This window comes from Plecotus auritus (genome assembly GCF_963455305.1).
Source record: "Plecotus auritus genome assembly, chromosome: 4".
In the NCBI taxonomy this organism is placed as follows: domain Eukaryota; kingdom Metazoa; phylum Chordata; class Mammalia; order Chiroptera; family Vespertilionidae; genus Plecotus; species Plecotus auritus.
This window is the reverse complement of record NC_137775.1, coordinates 147,784,298-147,807,637: the sequence shown is the minus strand read 5'-3', so window position 1 is coordinate 147,807,637 and position 23,340 is coordinate 147,784,298. Positions and strand designations below refer to the sequence as shown.

At 45.7% G+C, this 23,340-nt stretch overlaps 1 protein-coding gene across 2 annotated transcripts in view; it reads right to left on the bottom strand.

The window, feature by feature from the left end:
- LAMB1 (laminin subunit beta 1) overlaps positions 1-19,989 on the bottom strand; it is a 71,731-nt gene extending 51,742 nt beyond the window's left edge. The window contains exons 1-7 of one of the 2 annotated variants that reach the window (XM_080663904.1): positions 19,901-19,989; positions 19,642-19,751; positions 18,418-18,593; positions 15,750-15,885; positions 12,211-12,284; positions 2,759-2,947; positions 2,605-2,668 (exon numbers count right to left, since the gene is read on the bottom strand). In XM_080663904.1, coding sequence (XP_080520030.1) covers positions 2,605-2,668; positions 2,759-2,947; positions 12,211-12,284; positions 15,750-15,885; positions 18,418-18,593; positions 19,642-19,678 — 676 coding nt within the window. In that variant the 5' untranslated portion in view covers positions 19,679-19,751; positions 19,901-19,989. Of the gene's footprint in view, positions 1-2,604; positions 2,669-2,758; positions 2,948-12,210; positions 12,285-15,749; positions 15,886-18,417; positions 18,594-19,641; positions 19,833-19,900 lie in introns of those variants that run through there. The other variant, XM_080663905.1, reaches the window with a different exon arrangement.
- Positions 19,990-23,340: the final 3,351 nt, after the last annotated feature.

Below are 23,340 nucleotides of genomic sequence, written 5' to 3'. Positions count from 1 at the left end.
CGGAATGGAATTTATGAATGCCAACATTTCCTCCTGCACAAATGCTCCTGCGTAGAAAGAGCACAAGCGCCCATTGACGAGGCCAAACAACCAGCGTGAAGAGCAGCTGGAGTATTTAGAAACCCTTGAACTGATCTTTGTGGAAGCCCTCGGAAGAGCAAGTACACTCCCCCCACTCTCCCTCCATATTTAACAGCAACTGAGTCTCGCACTGACTGCTGTTCCAAGAGGCAAAAATCACTTGTGAAGTGAGTCTCAACGGTCTCAACAATAGAAGCAACGAAAGAGCTATTGTTCCCTTGATTACAAAGTAAATCAAAAGCATGAACAGCTAAAATGGATGCGTCTTTGATACAGAAATAGATTTTCTGATGCCATTTAACAACAGAAGACAACAGAATTATAATGGCAACACATTCCCCAAGTCCCACAAGTTTCACCTAAAGAGGAGGAGACTGCGAGTCCTTCTCTAGGAACATGGCATTGGGATCCGGGGGTGGGGGTGAGGGGTCATAGGAGCCCAGGCAGACATTTCTCACAGCTGGACTTTGAGAGTAGGGAGGGCAGGCCTCACAGAGCTCACTCAGAAATAGCACAGGGCTGGACGTGCCACTAAATATTTGTTTTACCACAGAATGAAAGAGCAAATTGCAGATCAGAGACAGTCTGGGCCACATGTGAAATTAAGTTAAGTGGGGAAACAGCAGTCTCCTGGCAATTTCTCCTGGACTTCTCCCATTCTTCTCCTCCGTGCTTCAGGCTAGGGGTTCCGTGGGGCAGGGCCGGTTAAACAGGGCCATGCCCAGCTGGGAGATAAGGATGGCCCTGCCCCGCCACCTGCCTGCATGCAGCTCAGCAGGAGGGGGAGCCTCACCCTGTCACGTTGACCACAGACCAGTTCTACACAAGACCTAAGCCACAGCTGACAGCAACAGCAGCAGCAGCACAGCTTCAACGCACCGAATACTTTCTATGCGTCAGGCATGTTGGTAGGTGATTTATACTCATGAACTCATTTTCCCTCCCTAACCACCCTAAGATCAATATTACTCTCTCCATTCACAGATGAAAAAAAAACACACAGAGGCTTTAAAAAGTTTTAAATAAATGACTTGCCCCAGGTCATAAAGCTGTAATATGCTGGCACTGGGATTGAAACCCAAATCTGTCTGACTCCAAAGCCCATTCTTGTAATTAGTGCATATTCTGCCTCCCAAAAAGATCTAAAGGTAATTCTGAAAAAATCGTAAGCATGGCTATTGAATGCTGCAAAGAGCTCTGAACTGAGAGTCCTAACTTAGGGGGTTAGGATCTGACATTATTTAATGTCACACCTCTCTCTCTGAGCTTGTTTACTCAACTGTAAAATGGAAATACAGCCCCAGCCAGTTTGGCTCAGTGGATAGAGTGTCGGCCTGCGGACTGAAGGGTCCTGGGTTCAAGTCCAGTCAAGGGCACATGCCTGGGTTGCAGGCTCGAACCCCAGCGGGGGACATGCAGGAGGCAGCCAATCAATGATTCTCTCTCATCATTGATGTTTCTCTCTCTCTCTCCCTCTCCCTTCCTCTCTGAAATAAAAAAATATATATTTTTTAAAAATGGAAATACAACCCTCACCTTATTGAACATAATGAACATGGCTGAGACTTCTTATTTCATTCACTATTCTTTCTTTTCTTCCTTTGACATAAGAGCCCTAGTCAAAAGTGTGAGAGTGCATGGCCATCTAGCTAGAGTTGTTCTGCAATGTAGCCTGCAGTATAGCCATGTGACCAACTGTGGCCAACGGGATGTGAATAGAAGTGATAATAGCTTCTGTGTCACGTGCCCTTCACTTCCTCCCCTCTCACAGGTTGGGACAAAGCCATTGGTTCAGTTCTAACTATGTGGACAAATAGAATAAGACAGGAGGAACCTGGGAACCTGGGTGACCTACTGGCTAGGGTTGCCAGATTTAGCAATAAAGATACAAGGTGCTCAGTTAAATTGAATTTCAGATAAACCATCATTTTTAGTATAACTATGTCCCAAATATCACATGGGACATAGTTATACTATGGGGTATACTTGTACTAGTCACAAATATTACATAGGACATAGTTATACTAAAAAACTAATTCATTGTTTATCTGCAAGTCAAATTTAACCGGGTGTCAGTCTGTCTTTTATGTAGTGAGCCTCTTCTCTGAAAATCCCTCTGGGTGATTTTGTCAGAGAAAAATAACCTTTCATTTACTTGAGCCACTGTATTTTTTGGGGACACTTTGTTACAACAGCTTAGTGTGTGTGTGTGTGTGTGTGTGTGTGTGTACTTACACACACATATACATATATTATACTGCGCAAAATAAGGTATTATGACAAGCATAACTGCTTGCGTATTATGACATAAATCTTTTACTCTTATCAAAATGTATTACCCATTAATGAGGACTTTGATTACTGCCAATTTCGAGAGTTTCTGGTAGGGTTTTGCAGAGGAAAAAAGAAACGAAGAGGGTGGATTTAGCACTGAATATTTAGATTCTGGGTAGCAGTGCTCTGGCTAAGAGTTCTTCCAAGATTGCTATTTTCCATCAAACTTTTATTTTAAAACAAGCTTACTCTGTATCCTTGGACTATAAGGATCATCTATTTTGAAAGCAGGATCTAAAGCACGAAATATCACCTAAAAATAGAGAGAAGAGTAATTGGTATTTTTGCAATGATCAAAAACTAGATTTGCAAGTAGAATGTAATACAGAAAAGGCAAACAAACCTCTCCTTCTGTTGAGGGTTCAATGTCAGAATATCGGGAATCACAAATTATATCATCAACGTTCTTCATGGGGCCAGTTGAAATGCCCGGAAATGAGCTCTCACAGTCATAAGCAAAGTACCTGTACACGCCCCAGGTTTTCCCAAAGTCCGACGATCGTTCTATCAGCATGGCAGCTGGGCGGAATGTCTAAAGGCAGGGTGGAAAAGGCTCATTTCATTTTTTTTAATCTCAAATGAAAATAACACTCAACTGTGTGCCACAGCCATGAATGCTTGTGGTTGGTATTGCAGACAATAGCTGTATTTCAAGTACTTCAAGCTGTTCCGCGGAACCTCTTCTTACAAGGACAGTGTCTAGCCTCTAAATTTTGCACTTTCTCCCACCCTACCGAAGACTAGTAAGCTGTTTCTCGTTAGAAGCTGATTATAAACAGGCCTTAATAGCCAACAAGTTTTGATATATTTAGTCACCAGGCCCATAAGATGACTGGTTAGTTTGAGTGCTTCTTCTTTCAATCTTTCATTTAATTATTCAACAGCTGTGCCATGACTACTACTCAGTACCACACACTGGTCTATATGCTGTAGACAGTCCGATGAGCTATCAATATGGATATAAATCATTTACAACACAATACATCCAACACCACAGTAGAGACACATGTGGTATTCTTTGGGAAAACAAGAGGAAGGAATTACTAACTCAGGAATCTGGGGAATCCACTCCTAGCTATACACCCAAAAGAACTGAAAACAGGGACTCAGATTGATATTTGTACATGAACGTTCACAGCAGCATTATTCACAACAGCCAAAAAGTAGAAACAACTCAAATGTCCACCAACAAATGAATGAATAGAAATCTCATGTTCTCGGGAGAAACCAAGATGGCGGCATAAGGTAAACACCTAAACTGCTGTCTCACACAATTTCAAAACTACAACTAAAAGACAAAACGTCTATCACCCAGAACCACGGGAAAGCTGGCTGAGTGGAAGTTCTACAACTAGAAGGAAAGAGAAAAGAGCATTGAGACGTGCACAAGCGCTGAAAAGCTGAGGTACGGAGGCACGTGAATCGGGCTGGCGGCAGGCGACTGGGTGCACTGCTTTTTTCAACCTGAAGGAGACAAGCTCCCAATTACTCCGAACTCCAGTTTCTGGGGAGACGCTGGGGACCCAAACTGCTACAGGGAGAAGCTGGACTGTCTGCCATCGGGTCGGAAAGTGAGGGTGGCTTGCTTGCAGAGGTGAGCCCAGCAATCATTGTTTACTGCGCGGGGACGCAGGGACTTGGAAACGAGGAAACGCAGAGACGGCTGACTGGCAGCCATCGCTGTTTGCCACGCCCTAGCCTAGTGACTCCCTGAGAGCGCGACCCACACAATCTACAAACCCACCCAAGCTCCACACAGCGGCTTTTGCATATGAATGGCCTGCCCTATCTCAGCTTAACCTAGCAAACTGCAGCTCTGGTCAGACAGCTCCAAAACCTCCAACTCCAAGCAAAGCGGAGAAAACTGTAGTTCTCGCTGTAGCTCCTGCTGGGTGGCCTCAGACAGTAGCTGACCTGCACCCCATTGGAGATCCAGAAGCTAGCGTATCTAGTGGTCAGTGTGAGACGACACCGGATTTCAACTCCTCACATCCATAAGTGACACATTCAAGAGGCAGATTCAGTGAGCACCAAAGCCCCACTGAAACAAGTCCTGCCCCATAAGCGTGTCTCCAGCACAGCAGTTCTTCCATTATAGACATAGCAGGTCCTCACAGCCAATTGGCCTGGAGGTCAATTCCTCCCAGTGACACCAACAACAATCAAAACTTAACTACAACAAGGCTGTACACACAGTCCACAAAGGGGTGCACCAAGAGTGTCCACCTCAGGTAACTGGGAGGCCGACCCAATGGGCCATATAGGACACCTAGCACACAAAGCCACCCTACCAACTCAGGGAGGCAGCGAAAATGCAGAGACAAAGGAACAGATCACAAACGAAAGAAATGGAGAAAAACAAACGACTGGATATAGAGTTCAAAACCATGGTTATAGCCAAAACCGGTTTGGCTCAGTGGATAGAGCGTCAGCCTGCGGACTGAAAGGTCCCAGGTTCGATTCCGGTCAAGGGCATGTAACTTGGTTGCAGGCACATCCCCAGTAGGAGGTGTGCAGGAGGCAGCTGATCGATGTTTCTCTCTCATCGATGCTTCTGGCTATCTATCCCTCTTCCTTCCTCTCTGTAAAAAATCAATAAAATATATTTAAAAAAACAAAAACAAAAACAAAAAAACCATGGTTATAAGGTTTTTCAAGAATTTCCTAGAAAAGGCTGATAAATTTAACAAGACCCTCGAGGATATGAAAAAGTACCAACTAGAAATTAAACATACACTGACTGAAATAAAAAAATATTATGCAGAGACCCGACAGCAGACTAGAGGAACACAAGAATCAAGTCAAAGATTTGAAATACAAAGAAGCAAAAAACACTCAACTGGGAAAGCAAAAAGAAAAAAGAATCCAAAAAGTTGAAGATAGTGTAAGAAGCCTCTGGGACAACTTTAAGTGTACCAACATCAGAATTATGGGGGTGCCAGAAGAAGAGAGAGAGCAAGATACTGAAAACCTATTTGAAGAAATAATGACCGAAAACTTCCCCCCACCTGGTGAAAGAAATAGACTTACAAGTCCAGGAAGCGCACAGAACCCCAAACAAAAGGAATCCAAAGAGGACCACACCAAGACACATCATAATTAAAATGCCAAGAGCAAAAGACAAAGAGAGAATATTAAAAGCAGCAAGAGAAAAACAGTTAATTACCTACAAGGGAGCACCCATACGACTGTCAGCTGATTTCTCAACAGAAACTATGCAGGCCAGACAGGAGTGGCAAGAAATATTCAAAGTGATGAATAGCAAGAACCTACAACTAAGATTACTCTACCCAGCCAACTTATCATTCAGAATTGAAGGTCAGATAAAGAGCTTCACAGATAAGAAAAAGCTAAAGGAGTTCATCACCACCAAACCAGTATTATATGAAATGCTGAAAGGTATTCTTTAAGAAGAGGAAGAAGAAAAAAGATAAAAATTATGAACAACAAATACATATCTATCAACAAGTGAATCTAAAAATCAAGTAAATTAAAAATCTGAGGAACAGAATAATCTGGTGAATATAATAGAATCAGGGGCATAGAAAGGGAGTGGATTGATAATTCTCAGGGAAAAAGGGGTGTGGGGGTTACGGGAAGAGACTGGACAAAAATCGTACACCTATGGATGAGGACAGTGGGAGGGAGGTAAGGGCAGAGGGTGGGGTGGGAACCGGGTGGAGGGGAGCTATGGGGGGAAAAAGGAGAAACAATTGTAATAATCTGAACAATAAAGATTAAATTTTAAAAATAAATAAATCTAATGTTCTCTGCAGGTCAAATAGGGATAATGAAAGTCCCTACTTCTTGGAATTGTTTTGAGCTTTACTTTAGGCTCTGTTGCTTCATGTTTGGGTTCCAGACCTATCTCCCTTACTGGTTGGGTGATCTTGGCACTGAGCTTTCTTTGCCTCAGTGTCCTTGCTTATAAGATGACAGTGAAAATAACAGGACCTGCCTTAAAAAAAAAAAAGGAATGAATAAAAGCTATATACATACAATGGAATATTATTCGGCCATAAAAAGGACAGAAATTCTGATATTTCCTACAACACAAATGAGCCTTGAAAACATTATGGTAAGTGAAACAAGCCAGGCACAAAAGAACAAATATTTCACTTACATGAAATGTCTTGAATAGGCAAGTACACAGAAATAGGTTAGAGGTTTCCAGGGGTTGTAGGGAGGGGTCAATAAGGAGTTACTGCTTAATGGATACAGAGTTTCTATTTGGGGTGATGAAAAGTTCTGGAAATAGATAGTGGTGATAGTTACACAATGTTGTGACAATACCTAATGCTACTGAACTGTACACTTAAAAGGGGTTAAAGGGCAGAGTAGGAAGGAATTTGTTTGCCAAGCTAAGGGGTTTACTTTATCTTTATGCAATGAAAGGGAAACAGATTTAACTGGACAAAATGAAATGATCAGACTGCACTTTAGAAAAATAACTCTGTGGCAGAGATACTGGACACAGAAAAAAATGAGACAAGGAAACCAAGAGACAGAAAAAAGATGAAGGTCTCAGGCCTTAACAGTTTGATAAAGGGATGGAATTGACTACTGAAAATATAGTGAAAGTAAAATATACTGAATTGCACTTGGGGATCAATTAGATTTCAGTGGAAAGGGAGGGAGAGGAAAGAAACACAGGCACCTGAGCTTGGGTAGCTGTGGGGACTGTGCTGCTAATAACAAAGACACAGAAGAGATGTGAAGGCATTTGGTTTTGGACTAATGACATGTAAGGCATCCACATGGTGACTCCCACTGGACGATTGAAAACAGTTGTCTGGCACACAGCTGCGAGGATGGAGCTTGAAACACGGATTTGGGAAACACTGTATACATACAATATTTAAAACCTCCAAATAAATAATTTCTCCCCACAAAGCAATGGGCAAGCCCTAGCCAGGGGTGGGCAAACTTTTTGACTCGAGGGCCACAATGGGTTCTTAAACTGGACCAGAGGGCCGGAACAAAAGCATGGATGGAGTGTTTGTGTGAACTAATATAAATTCAAAGTAAAGGAGCGGAGGGGAGAGCAAGAGAACCCTCCGCTCTTTCGGCTCCGCGGGCCGGATAGAACAGCCGAACAGGCCGGGTCTGGCCCGCGGGGCCGTAGTTTGCCCACGGCTGCCCTAGCCAGTGTGGCTCAGTTGGTTGAGTGTCGTCCTGTGCACCAAAAGGTCGCTGGTTGAATTCCTGGTCAGGGTACATGCCTGGTTTCAGGCTCAATGCTGGGGGTGGGGCTCAATGCTGGGGGTGGGGCTCAATGCTGGGGGTGGGGGGATGGGGGGGTGGGAAGGAAGGGCATGAAGGGGGCAGCCGTTAATGTTTCTCTCTTTTCCTCTAAAAAACAAACAAAAAACAAAAAACAAAATGGGCAAGATAAAAGAGAGCCAGCAGGTGCTCCAGGAAAATGCATCAGCAAAGGGCTAGACAAGGAAGGAGAGTAGTGCCTTGAACTTTAATTATATTATTTCATTTAATATTCTGTTATGGACTGAATTGTGTCTTCCCAAAATTCTTATGTTGAAGACTTAACGCCCAGGATCTCAGACTGTGACTGTACTTGGAGATAGGGTCTTTAAAGGGATAAGTAAAGTGAAATGAGGCCATTACAGTGGGCCCTAATCCATCACGACTGGTGTTCTTATAAGAAGAAATTAGGCTACAGACACATATAGAGGGAAGACCATGTGCAGACACAAGGAGAAGACAGCCATCTGTAAGTCAAGGAAAGAAAAGGCCATAGAAGAAACCAACTCTGCTGATACCTTGACCTGGGACTATTGCCTAAGATAGCGGTCGCCAACCTTTCAGACCTCACGGACCTCCAGTGGTCCATGGACCACCGGTTGGTGACTGCTGTGTAAGCCACCCAGTATGTGGTACTTTGGATGGCAGCCCTAGGGAACTACTTTGGCCTCACAACACATTTGTCTTACAAATGAGGAAACTGAGGCTCAGAGATATCAATCGACTTGCTGGCTATCGGCAGAGCTTAGATTCAAATCCAAGCTGAAGACCAAACCTATCTTTCTGCCTCAGTATCTAACAGCATAATAGAAGACTGAAAATGGATGTCAGAGAAGGAGGAACAAGATAGAAATCCTGGAAACTGAGGCAGGACAGAGGTTAAGGGGGGTGTGGTGAACAAGGTCAACTGGAAATAAGAGATGAATCAGGCTTCAACACTGATGAACAGTGTAAGTGCATTTGGGGACATGAAGTCAGATTCCAACGGAGAAAGATCAAGAAAGTGAAGCGGACTTTGTGAACAGACACTTCTGAATTAAAACCAATGCCGGGCAGAAATCTGGGTGACAACGAAACGTACATTCCCAGACCTCCTCTTGCCTCTTAATCCTGATGGTCTTCTCCACCGATAAAAGGAGACAAGTGTACGATAATGAAGGTCACACTTTGACAGAGTCTTCAATTTATTCAACTACTAGTTGTTCAAGTCCTTTTTTTTTTTTTTTTAACCTATTCAGGAATATTAAAAAAATGATACCTTATTAGAATTTTAAAGTAAGGGGGGAAACCCCAATGGCTAACTGAACCAGGGCACGCTCCCCATGAGAACAGCTCCTGGGTGGTGATGCTGGGGACAGACTAGCCTGAAGTCTGAGTTACAAGGGAACAGAGAGGAACAGCCTCATCGCCAGTCCTGGCTAGGCTTCCTTCTCCCTCCCTTCTGGAAATTTCTGAGTCCCAAAGGGCCACCGACGGATTAGCCAATTTCCTGTGGAGTTAAGAAGCTGTTGGAAACGAGAACAACACATTTTACATACAGAACGGAAGCCTTTCCACACTCTTTTCTTAGTCACTAACCTCTTCAGGCCTCACACTGCTGCACAGTTGCCTCTGAATTTACTAAATAAGAGGAGTGTGAGTTTGGAAACATCTGGCTATAGGCAAAACCACACTGAGTATATGCTAAATAAATTTTGCTAGCCTAAGAAAACGCAATCTGTTTAGCAACCAACCATCTCCATGACAAACACAATTAAGAGTGTATTCTTCATCCTCACCCGCTTCCTGTCCTCACCATTGTTAATTGTGTCACTACCCTCTAGTTACTTAGCTTCGACATCCGAGTAATCTTTGATTCATCCCTTTCCTTACCCTTTCTTCCACTGCTCAGCTCCTCATCTTTCTCCAAGTCATGGTTTGATTGACCTTTGATTCTAAGGGGTCCAACTGACTTTCTTAGAAAACAGGCTCCGCCTCTGGGCGATGATTCTCAGAGGCAGGAGTAGCAGGGGCAATGGAATATGTATGATCAGGAAAAGCTTCCCATAATGCTTCCAGACATCTGGGCTGCAGGAGGCGGCCCCCTCCTACCTGAGGGTCCCAGACAGCCTTTGTGTGGACACCAGCCTTCTCGTAAGTCAGCCCTTCTTTAACACTGACCTCAACAAGAAGCCCCCAATGTTGTCCCAGGCTCTCCTTTGCCATTTCCGCTTGACTCCCTCCCTGAAATACAGGTCTCAATTCCTTGTCAATTGTTCCCTATTTCCTATAAAGTTCACATTCCTCAGCAAGGAGTCAAGGTCCTTCTGTCATCTTACTTCCCTTCCTCCCCTCACGACCCAAAGCAAATCTACACTGTACGTGCTGAACAAGCCTTGCCAGGAGAATCCCACCAGCAGAGCTGTGTTCTTAGACTATTTCCTCTGCCCAGAAGGGCTCTGCTTCCACCTCCTCCCACTGAAATCCTGCTCATTCCTCCTGGCCAAGGTCCAGTGCAGCCCCAGACCTCTCCCCATGAAGCTCTCTCTCCTATCCCAGGCTCAAGTTACTCTCCCACACCTCCGGGCTAATGTACATTATCTGAACTCCTGCTATAGCAGTTGGCATATTCTGTCTTGTATTATAAGTTATTTGTAAGTCTGTTTCTTCCCTAGAAGCCTGGAAGCTCCGGGTGGGCAGTAACTCCTCTATCCTTATAAAGCCCTGGCCGGGATGGCTCAGTTGGTGGGCATCAGCCCGCGCACTGAAAGGGTGCCAGTTCGATTCCTGGTCAGGGCACATGCCTGGGTTTTAAGTCTCCATCTACAGTAGAGGTTGTGCAGGAGGCAGCTGCTTGATGTTTCACTCTCACATCAATGTTTCTCTCTCTTTCTCCCTCTCTCTCTAAAAAATCAATTTAAAATATTTTTTTCAAAATCCCATGAAGCCTGGACCAGTTTCTCACAAACACAAGATGGTTGGTTTCATTCACTTACTCACTTATCAGTAAATATTTGTAGAGCAATTGTGTGCCAAGCATTAGCATATATAAAAATGATCACATTCCCACTATGGACCCGGGTAGCAAGATACCCCTATAACCAGAATAGACGGGTATGTCACACAACCCCATAACATAGGTGTTGTTATTGTTCCACTTTACCGAGGGGGAAGCCAAAGCTCTGGACACGCATGCCAGGAAGAGGCAGAATGGGGATTCACACCCAAGTTTGTCTAACCCCATAGATGTTGCTGTTCACACATGAGCTAGAACCAAAAGAATGAGTTCTCTCTCATAAACCAAAGTCTGACAACTTGTACCCATTCTTCACATCTCAGTTAAATCACCACCTCCTCCATTTGACCTTCTGCACTTTGGTGCAGAATTTCATCCTTGGCCCACTGAGTTTCAACTACAGAATATGTGCCCCAAGGACTTTTAGATAGGAAAAAAAAAAAAAAAAAAAATCTCATGTATGTAAACAGAAGCCCTTTCCAAAGTAAAAGATAAACATTAACAAAGATGACTGAGTATATTCAGGTGTCACATAACATGAAGGCAATCCCCTCATGCACAGCTGAGTGTTCATTCTCACCGCCAGGTTGAGTGTGTGGTCAATGAAGGGACAAGGAGTAAGTGAAGAAGGTGTTTAGTGGAAGCCCTCCCACCCCTCTCAGTATCAGGTGTCACATTGTAAACCGTCAGCAGTAACAGCAGGGAATCAGCAGCCCAGTACCTCCCGGTCACATTCTGACCTCCTGGCCCACCCCTGCCCCCGCCTCCCAGGCTTCAGTGGAGGACACAGTGAGACTTTCATGGCCACCTGCCCACATGGTAAATCTACCCTGGCACCTTCTCCGAACCTGAGAGGGGACAGATAAGGCCCCCAACTCCAACGGAAAACTATTCACAAGTGATTTTAATCTGAGAAGTAATAAGTAAATTATGGGTTTTGTGTGAACCAACATGTACTCTAAGCCATGTGAAGTCTGTCATTTCCAGGCAGCTGCTGAAGAGGAAACAAAGGGACTTTGTACAGAGGCATTCCCTGGTCCCGGAGTCATTTTACATCTCAAAAAGAAAAAGAATGAGAAAATCCACCTTTAAGAAGGCGTGCACATTTCGTAAGAAACTGTACACTGTTCCCACAAATTCAGCAAAACCTTGGAAACGAAAGATAATACACTTCCTTTCCAGTTACCAAACTCAGCATTAAATCATCAACACAGGCGACCAGGGATTTACTCTCCAGATGTTTTACTGTGGTTGGGAGAGTCAGAGCTGCCTCTCTCCATGGGGAAATAAAAAGATACCTAATTAAAGTTTACAGTGGAAGTACCTTAGAATAGTGGCTTTCCCTACTTATTGCTGTGTAGAGTAGTTAAGCATAGTTATTCATGCCCGTGTTTAAAAACCTGCTCAATTATCCCAATTTATAGCAACAATCATATTTAAGTGTCCATTTAGGTCAATTCGCAACAGACATCTGTTTTGAAAGGGGGATTATACCGTGTTCTCACGTGTCATTTGTGAGAAAGTTATGGATTCCTTACCTTGAAGGTCATTATGAGATGAGTAAAATGGAATTCTGCTTCCAAATCCAGTTGGATGGTTACATTTTCCACGCCTATAGATATTTTTAAATAAAAAGGAAACAGTAAACAGGCACATCTGTGAACAGCTGAGACGATTAAGTTATCTTTATGCTCCTCAGAGAAGGCATCTTTGCCTTCTATCTTAACCTGAAGGTGCAGACAAGACGACAATAAGCCTCTGCCCCACCCGGCTGGTGTGGTTCAGTGGTTCAGTGGTTGAGCATCTACCTATGAACCAGGAGGAGGTCACAGTCCGATTCCCGGTCAGGGCACATGCCCGAGTTGTGGGCTCAATCCCCAGTAGGAGGCATGCAGGAGGCAGCCGGTCAATGATTCTCTCTCATCATTGATGTTTCTACCTCTCTCCCCCTCTCCCTTCCTCTCTGAAATCAATAAAAAATGTATTTAAAAAAAATTCAGGTGGTAAAGCCCAAGTCCGAGGATCCTCAGTCTCCCACAGAACCTTCTGGAGCTCAGCATGTGGAATCTGCTCCCGGGAATAAGGCATCTGGCAGAGTGCCTCCTGCTGCATCAAGGACATCTTTACTTAGGAAACATCTGCCCACCCCTCTAAGCCAAGAGGCTCTCCAAGGGGAAGGAGAGGGGCACTTCCTGTGCACAGCAGGGACTGGGCTTGCAGTCTAAAGCGCAAGGGCACAATCCTCCCTCAGAAGAAACACAAATACTCCCTTTTCTCTACGTAGCAGCAAGGAAAAGAAATGGATCTACCACATACGTTAGTCATACTCCAATTTAGAAAAACCAGCCCTGATGGAGAAGGCTTTGGATGCATTTCCACAACTGAAAAACAATGCCAAAGAGACAAAGGGTCAGCCAATAAACAAACGAGCCCAGACAAATACTAACATCTCCCCTTTCCAGGGGAGAGCCTGCACAAACACACAAGTCTTTGCACCGGGCCCTGAGGGTCCAGCAGAGCTGCTTTCACACACTGAAAGGCCACTGGAATTCCAGAGATGGAAAACACCTGCCACCCCAGCCCTAGGGCCTTGCCTGTTTGGAGAAGGAGACCTTTCCACCTTTCCTACACTTCAGAGAGCTTTGGGGGTCCACCTTCCAGAGCAAAAGAAGCCTTCCTAGTAAATGCAAGAAGACAGGAATGTGTCAGATGAATCATGTCACTGGCTGGTGTATTTTCAAGAAACCAGTAGGACTTTTGAAATAAATTCTCATGCTGAAAACCTATCCTGTCAATTGGGGGGAGGGGAAAGTGGCCACTGGGATGAATATGAGTTAGCTGGAATGCTAAAGAAAAACGTTATAATTACACCTAACTTTTATCTACATTCTTAAAAAGAACCACATTATAAACCTGTTCTGGACATTTCCTTTCAGATGAAATGTTAGCCAAGTAACCACATGTCTCTCTTCTCCCAGGCTTTTAAAAACTTGCAATATTTGTTCAAAATGAAGAGATAACGAAATAATATAAATACAAACAAGACTGGTGCCATTTCTGCAATATAAGACCATGTGCTGCAATGTGTGGCCTAGAAGCACATTCCAGTTTAGATTTATAACCTAATAAAGCACTGCAGTGCTTTTTTTAATATGGGAAGAAAAATCCATGGAGAAAAGAAACAAGGTCATCTTCCGCAGTGCATTTGATTTCTGTCAGACCTAGGAATGGATCACCATGAAGGGTAAGTTAAAAGTAGCTGTACATGCCAAGCCTGATTCTATGCCTGAGAACTGATCATTTAATGCCTTCATGTAAAGCTCATTTTGGACAAAACACACAGAAAACAGATAAAATCACATTTACAAAGAAAGGCCTTAATTGTGAACTATCAGACAACAGAGAGATGACAGGGATCACTAACGATAGGTCTGACTTTCTAAAGACCAAGTTCCATCAGTCTCATGTCATCTAATCTGGTGTCAGAGTGACAAATCTAATTGAAAAAGACCTTTATGGCATTTGGTCTCTCTTGCCACACAAATTAAAAATTGTAGAAATTTTAAAATTCCTGATGTTACCAAGAAAAACCCCTCCTCTAGAACTATAGCACCTGTTCTGGACATTTCCCTTCAGATGAAATGTTAGCAAAGGTCTCCTTTACTTTACTGTCTATCACCTAAAATGGGATTGGTCCTGATTCTAACACTCAGACATCCTTCCTTTGTCTTTCCATTTCACTGGAAGAACGTGAGCAGTCAGGAAATGCTCACAGTCTATTCATAAGCTTTTGCTATTCCAGAAGTCCTTTGTAATTCAGGAACAGATTTACAGAAACTTTGCTTTCACATTGATCTCCTCCTATCAGATATCCTCCTATCAGAATTAAGAAGGCTCTGACTGATGCATGCTCTTTGAGGACCAGTCTGTCTCAATCAAGCTGGTAACCAATGAAGTCCTAAGGCCAACCAGTGAATAGCCAACCTCCTCAGAAACCAACAATCTTCTAGAAAGCAGGAGGGATTTTATAGTCGATGATGAGGAAATCTACTAGGACCATGGTTGGCAAACTGCGGCTCGCGAGCCACATTCGGCTCTTTGGCCCCTTGAGTGTGGCTCTTCCACAAAATACCACGGCCTGGGCGAGTCTATTTTGAAGAAGTGGCGTTAGAAGAAGTTTAAAAAATTTGGCTCTCAAAAGAAATTTCAATCGTCATACTGTTGATATTTGGCTCTGTTGACTAATGAGTTTGCCGACCATTGCACTAGGAGGTTTTCTTTACAGAATGATGAATAACTGCCAGCATCCAAAAACTTCTCAGGTGTAGGGCATATAATATTGAGATCTAGTAGTGTCCATGCTTTCTATGGCCAGGCTTAGTTCATTTCTGAAAGGCCTTTCTCATATTTTTAAAATCTAATGATACATTGTGAATTATGAACATCATAACTCTACCTCTATTCCCCAAAGTTCACAGTCAAGCTTGAAACAAATGCAAAACTAATTTTGGCTTGATTCCACAGCAATAACAACATCATATTTGATGAATTTATTAAACCAAAACCCAAAATGCAACAAAGGGACAAAGGATTGAAAGGAACACACTCACTGGGAAAACTGACTTGGGTATATTCATGTCGACCGAGTCTTTGAAAAACCACATCTAGTGCTTATTTATATTACTATTATTAAGTTTTCTTTCCATAGAAGGAAGGTGGTGATAGTGGTGGGGGCTGATTCTTTCCTTTCATTTGGGATTGATCAAAATGAAAGATGCTACATTTTTGTGGAAGAAGAAGGACCTGAGATAGTACAGGGCCTTCCCACGCCCTCCTCAGCACCTGCCACATGCCCCAAAGGCCCCCTCAGAATGACAACTGAGAAATTCTTTGGTCTAGCTAGCATGAAAGACAGCTTTCTGGTAGAAGTGCATGAGAAGTTAGTGCTTCGGGCAGTAAATCTGTCAAAGGCCATGATCACAGGACAGAGGAACCATCATATAATTATAAACACCCAGGAGTCTGTAAACCCCTTTCAATCACATTCCACAAACTTGTTCCCACACCAACCACATACCATTTTCAGATTGCCACCAAATCTTAAGGCGGTTTGGAGCAAATGTAGTGACCACATTTTCAATGAGATGACTGTCAGGATTGAGGGTCTCATGATAAGGATCTTGTGAATTGCAAATGAAGCACTTTTTGTCCTCCTGAAAGTAAAGTGAGTTTCATGAGTTTAGGAAACAATCCCCCCCCCCCTCTCTCTGAGACAATAAAAATCAAGCCCACAATACAAAAATCAAACCTGCTTGCTTCAAGAAAAATGAATGTGCCAAAATTACTTAAATGACATATCTCATGCCTTTCACTTTAATTTACTGAGTATGAAATTCTCCTGAAAATTTCCTCCTCTATTGCAAATTCAAGGTCAAAAGTAAAAGCAAGCATTGTTTCCACCAGCTATTAATGTAATTAAAATGAAATTTCTAGGCTTAAGGTTTAATCTCAGTAAATAGTTAGAGGAGCTTACTCTTCAAGGAAAATGCAGAAGAGGTCTCAAGAGAATTTTTGCTGACATAAAGCAAACTGAAAATGAAAGGGGGGGGGGGAGACATACAATTCATTTGGCCTGATTTTCTAAAACCTACATAAGGTAGAAACCAAGTATTAGGCAGAGATATTTAAGAACCTTTAGGAACTACAGAATAAGATTTCTTAGCTTCTACTCTGCCCAAGCTGTGAACCAGTGTGGTGGCCTGCAGACTACCAACTTCTCAGGATATCTGGGAAGGGGGTACCAGGCTGCCCTATTGTGTTGGGAGCACTATAAACTGTGCTCCCAACTCAAAGAACACCAAAGTGGACCTGGACTGGAACTGAGGCATACTTTAGGTTTTAGAATAGCTTTGAACTGCTCTCTTCTCATTTACCTTCTCCCTAAAATGGGGGCCACAGCCACTCTGGCATTGGGTCAGGAAATTTCAAAGAACCCTCTTTGTCCTCCAGCACAGCAAATCATAAAGAGCCAAACTTAATCGTTCCCTTCTCCACACGGAGCTCTGCTCTCTACCTAAGTTTTCTGAAATGCAAATTAACCTTAAATCTGAAAATGATGCCGAGACTGAAATCTATAGAGACCCACACACACATCTTACAAACAACATTTACGCAAGGGTGATGTTCCTATGAGGACAGTATCAACTGACTGTACTTTTACAATTTATCTCCTTCCTCACAAAAGGATTTAGAGACTGGCAAGATGCACTAATGAACTTACCGAGAGCAGAGGTCACCCTGAACAAAACACGTAAGCTTCCTGACTCATTTAATTTGACACCCTCTCAATGCCTGAAACAAGTGCACGCCCAGTCCCTTTCTTTAGGCACTCCTGAAGATGTGGAGATGTGGGGAGCACCCCACCATTTATTGGGTATCATGGGAAGCAGGGAGTCCAGCACTACTTGCTTTCAACACAAATGGTCCAATTCTCCTTCTGGTCAAAGCTGGTTTCAGAGTCGGGTGATTCGTTTACAGGATGTCCAGGCCTCTGAGATAAATGCTGGCATACGATTTTAGGTAAGATTTATATGCCAATAATAGAAAAAGTAACATCTGTCTTCATTAACTTGTAGTCAAGGACACTAATACTGAAGAACAATTACCAGAACTTACAAAAAGGTTAATTATAGCCTCCCTTTTAATCAGGAGGAAGCAGTCTAGACATCTCCGCATAAACCTGGAAGCAAACGCGTGGAATCCACTTTACCACATTCCTTTGGTTTAATTTATCAGGTCTCCAGAATGGGCTCTCCTTCTGCTGGGGAAAGGTGACTCCAGCCTAAGGAATCTAACGTGTAAGGCATACCACCCTCCGTCCTGCTCCTGCAGGGCAGGTGTGCAGGTGGGTGGAGCGACCAAAATTAGAGCAATTGACTTGGAACTGGCCCCACCTGTGAGACTCACTTTCTGCTTGCTCCAGAGACCAAAGATATCAGTCTCCTTTTTAAAAATCAAGGAAAAGGGATTCTCATTCTGGATAGTTTACACTTTGTCTTCTTTTAAAATTGGTTTTGATTTTGTGGAAATGTGACTTCTGACATCTAAAATTTGGTTCTACTTTTAGAAACAGAAAACACCCCGAAATTTCATGTAGGTCCTCATGGTACCATGGCAACCAGCGCATTTTGAAAAAGAAAGCATCTGAACCTGATATCTAATAAAGGTAGGTGGGAGAACAGCACCAAATGAGGTGAGGAAAACAGGTCCGATGATTGAAGAGACCTTACAAGGTGTCTGTCAGTGCTTAAATATCCTTCATCCAAATGCAAGGTTTGGAAAAATATATATCCAAAATCACTACTCATTATTTAAAAAAAAAAAAGAAGAAAGAAGAGGGTAAACCACTTTTTATACACATTTTCCAAAGGGGAAAGATGAAACCACTCACTCCTCTGGAACCCCTGGGTTTAGGGCGCGGGGCAGGAGCCAGGACTGTCTGCAGCTCTGCCTTACTATAATGCCTGTGCCGGCCCCGGTGGCGGCAGGAAATGTTTGGCGGATACAACTGTGCAAACTGAGATGGGGCTAAAGGGTGAGCTACCAGCCGAATCGGGGCCTCCCTGGCTGGCCGGGCTTCCTAGCTGGATAGCTGGCAGGATGTGGAGTCCCCAGGGCCTGCCCCTTTGGTCTGGACTGACTGGAGGAGGTGCGCGCAGAGCGACCTGCGGGCTCTCCGCCCTCACCTGGAGGTGGCTAACGATGCAGTAAGGCTCGGGCGTGTGCAGCCCGCACGTCGATGTCACCGAAAGCCTCTGTGCTCTGCCGATGAGAAGGTCACCCGTGGCTGGGTAGCAACTGCCCTCCGCGCAGCCGTAGCTAAACTCCGGTTCCTGAGCTCGCACTCGGATTCCGAACACCACTGCGGAAGGGGCAGATGGAGGGGTGGAGAGGTGGGGTGGGGGATTCGGAGGAGGCAGCAAGCCGGAGCAAAAGGAACAAGCAGGGGCCGGGATAGAGTAGGTTTAGAAGAAAGCAGAATGCATAGAAAAGAGACACAATGGAGAGGTGAGTGTGGGGAAGGCAGGGACGTGGAGAAGGAGTCGTGAAAAACACACACGATCCCAGGTTTGTCCAGCAGCCAAGGGCATCGCGTCCACCCTGATCTGCCCCGGGCACAAAAGACAGATGTGCAAACCCACCACTTCGATGTGACTGGACTTAGGCACAGAGAAGCAGGCATCTGCGCTGGAGTGTGTGTGAACCCGCGTGCACGTGGCAGCCCGGGCATCCTCGCAGTGAGTGCGAGTGTGTGCGCGCAGAAATCTGTGATCGTGGGGTCACATAAGAGTGTGTGCATGTGTGTGCATGCATGCGCAAAGATCCCTGGTTTGAGGGGCGAGGTGGCGGGCTCGCGGGGGACCCCGCTTCCCCCGAGCAAGGGGCGAGCGGACAATCCCTGAGGCTTTGGAGCGGCTTCCACGCTTCGCCATTCCAGGGAAGCTCCGAGTCCAGCTGTTTCTGGCGCCATCCCGGGGCAGACAGCGCTGGTAATTAAAGCCACATGGCCCCAATCTGTTCCCAGGATGAAGCCTGCGCTCAGCTGGGGCACTTTCCTGGGAAATGGGCTCCTGGGGAGCCCTCCGCGGCTGGCCCTTCCACCCCAGGGAGCCTGCCCCGCGGTGGAGAGCCCCAGCAGGGATGCGCCGAAGGTGTAAAGTCCGGCGCAGCGGCCGCGGGAGCCGCAGCCCTGGACCCGGAGCCCAGGGGATGCGGGTCCGCGATGATCCTCGTGCGCCGTCTTCAGCCACCACCGAGGGCGCTGGCATTTAACCCTAGGGGATAATTTCCACTCCACTCCAGTCCATCTCCCGATCCCCCAGGCGCCCTCGAAGCTGGGTCAAACGACTACGAGGTTTTCGTCCCCCACATCCAAGCCCACCCCTTCCCCCACCGTTCCTCGGAATTACCTAAGACACAGAAAGCGAACACCTGGAGCAGCCCCATGTCCAGTCCCTTGAGCCGAGGGGACCCGGCAGAGGAGCGATCACCGAGCCGCCTGCCCCGTTTTCCCGTGTTCCTTTATGGAGAGGTGGAGTGGGGGGAAAAAGCAAATGTTCAGAGAGAGGAGAGGGGCCCTTCCATTTCCTGCCTCTCCCACGGAAGCGGGGGGTGGGAGGGGGAGAGGGTGGGGAGGGGGAAATCGCGCAGCCACTTTGTTCAGCTCACCCGGCGGTGCGAGCGCTCTCCCAGCGGCCGGCAGCCTAAGCCAAAGAAGGGAATTAGAAAGTTTAGCCTTGGGAGGAACCGAGGGAGGCGCCTCTGCTCATGCGCAATTTGAAAGCCAGCGGAGGGGGAGGGCAGCGGGAGGCCACTACTTGGCTAGGAGGGGGTGAGGTCCCACCCTTCGGGGGCGCTTTTGTTTTAAAGGACGCGCCTGCGGTCGCTGCAGGATTTTGGCCCTTCCAGTTCCCTGTGAGGGGCTACGGGACTGTCCCCGGGTGTGCGTCCCCAGCGGTGCGCAGGCGGTGCGCTGCGCGTGGGCTAGTCCGGGAGGTGGGTGTTCAGGTCGCCAGGCTTGGGGGGCGGGGGGGAGGTGGTCGGGACCTCCCGCGCACTTGTGCAATTTACATTTGTAAGGAGTGAGTCACTGAAAGGTGCCCAAGGCTACTAACTCTTGCACTGAGCATTGGAGAAAGGCGGGTTAAACCTTTAGAAAGGGTCGGCTTGTCAGACTAATTCCTGAGAAAGAAGAGAACCGTCTGGTGTCGGTATCACTGAGCTTGGGCCAGGCGGGATCTCTGCCTTCGTACGAGGGAAGGAAACTGCCATTCACTATGCTGCCTTGGCGCACGCATTTACCCAGGACCTGCCCAGGTGGCCACCCGTCTGATTCGGCTTTTTAAAATGTACTCCTTACCTATATCTATGGCTCTAATTCAGATAATTTCTCCAAGGACAATGTTGTTAAGTGACGCCTTTTCCCATCTCACCTTGACAGGGACGATTCAGCCACGGAGCTGAAGGTCTCGTGAGGCGCACTTTCCCACAGTTTTAACTAAGCACCACGTGGGCCATAATGAGGTGGAGAGAGGGCCTTTAATGAAGGCTCTCAAACGACACCACGTGTGACAGGTCTGGTTAAACGGGTAAATGGAAGCTCACTCATCGCCTGGGGGTTGGAGAGGGAAGAGAGGCACCTTTTCCCTGAATTAGCCCAATTCTGCTGCCTTAAAGGATGGAGTTAAGGCTTAAGGTTTCTTGACCCTGCTCTGGGCAAAAGTGCTTGGGATGAGAGAAGTGTAGTTAGTTGTTAGTCCAGTTAGGAGATGTTGCTTGTTTTCTAATTAATCACACCAGGAAGAAGGTTTATGTGGCCAGTTGGTCAGTTTTTAACTTAGCTGTAATGAAATAGGGCCCAGGAAAGTTTAATCATTAGACCATACAGTAAGCTGCTTTATGAGTTTATAAACATGCTTTCCACCAAGGGGGGCAGGAGCCTCAGGTCTCAGCGATGCATTAATTATTCACCAAATCAGCACTTGCCCTGCTGCAGCCTCTGACTTGCTCCGGATCCTAGGTGCTGGCTGGGCAGCCCCAGACCACTGAGAAAGCAGGTGCTGTTGGGGTGGTCTAATGTTGCAATGCAGGGTCTTCAGAGCTTCATTAAAAGAAAAATATTAAAAGGCAAAACTTTTCCCCCTGCCCAGGTTTTCATCCATACAAATTGCAAGCATGGTTCAGCTCTGCCTCTTTCCCCAGACTGGCCTCTGCTCTCACAGCAGCTGAGCCCTCCTGGCTACATAGTCGTTTATTCCTGTCCCTGCTCAGTGTCCTCTCCAAAGGGCAAAGATTTCCTCACCTTCAACACTCGGCTAAAGCTACCCCCCCCCCCCCCCGCTCCCCTGACCTCACTCAGTAGTAAACAACACTGCTAAGAAAATTAGATGTGTTGTTGGTTTTTGTTGTTGTGTTTGCATGTGCTAGTATATGTGCAGAGGGGAGCATGTATGACACTCAACTTCTGCCCACTCCACCTATGAATTTGTCCGTCTTTATTCCCACCTTTATCTTCTGGGCTTCTGTCCTGGAAGTGTGTGCCCTCATCCCACCTAAGAGTAGTGTCCTCACACACAAACCATCTTAAGGGGGGAAAATTCCCCCAAACCTGCCTTCATCCTACATGCCTTCTTCTCTCCTCCTTTCCTCCCTTTGCCTTCATAGCCAGGTTCTTGAAGGATAATCTGCACTTACTGTTGCCTCCTGCTTTTTCCTTCTTATTATAATGACTTCCAGCTCACCAGTGGTCTCAGTAATTACCCCCTGACCCTCCAGTTGCCAAATGCAATGGGCATTATCCTATTGGATCTCTTTGCGGCATATATTTTACGGGGTCACTCCCTCCTTCCTGAGAGTCCTTTTTCCTTGGCTTCCAGGACACAATTCCCACAGGACTCTGACTCCTCCTCTTCCATTTCTCTTTCCCTTCTCTGATCCCTCAAACTTTGGTGCTCCCCAGGGTTCTCTCTCCAGCTTCTTTTCCCTCTGCACACTTGCATCCACATCCAGGGTCTCCACCACCTTGGCCTTGGTCCTCCCCACATCTGTAACTCTAGCTTGTACCTTGCTTGGAATTTACACTCAATTTCTAACAGCCTACTGAATATTCCTACTTGGATGACACATAGGACATGTTATAAAATGGAACTCATCTCTTCATTCATCCCTCATGAAACAAAACGTGTTCATTTGTTTCCAATTTTAATTACTGGCACTATGACCCACCGCTTAGCTCAAGGCAGGAACCCGGGAACAGGACTGGCTATAGGATTTGTAGGGCACAGTGCAAAATGAAATTGAGCATAGGGTGGCCCATTGTTCAAAAATTAATGGTTTCACTGTGGCGTCCGTAGAACCCTGGGAGACTGCACGGATCACATGCCTTTGAAGCCAGCCCAGCTTGGGAATCATGCCTGACATCTCCCTCTCCTTCACCTCTTTCCACCCATCTCCAGGTCCTGCCATTTCTGCTGTATTAGCAACTAATCACCATGCCCTCATTGCTCCAGCCTCATTGCCTTGGTTTAGTCCAGTGGTCGGCAAACAGCGGCTTGCGAGCCACATGCGGTTCTTTGGCCCCTTGAGTGTGGCTCTTCCACAAAATACCACATGTGGGCGCGCACGTACAGTTCTATTGAAACTTCATGGCCCATGCGCAGAAGTCGGTTTTCGGCTCTCAAAAGAAATTTCAATCGTTGTACTGTTGATATTTGGCTCTGTTGACTAATGAGTTTGCCGACCACTGGTTTAGTCTCTCCTCATGTCCCAAAGCCCACAGGAGTCCCCTCGCTGGTGCTCCTACTTCCAAACTCTTCCCTTCTCCAGTCTAATCCTCCATAACATTGCCAGGAGGATTTTTTCAGAGGCACAACTTTTGATCAGGTCGCTCCCTTGTTCAAAAGCTGTCAATGACTTCCCTCTGCCCAGGTGAGCTTCCTGAAGTTCCCTATACATGACATACTCTTTACACCTTCTTTTCTTTCTCTCTGCTGCACGAACCCTCCTTGACCTCATCAACATAGTAAACTACAACGCACCTTTGAAGCCTCTGCTTAAACATAACGCTCCTCCCTCTTTCTACCAGCACATTGCAAAAGCCTGTTGTAGCA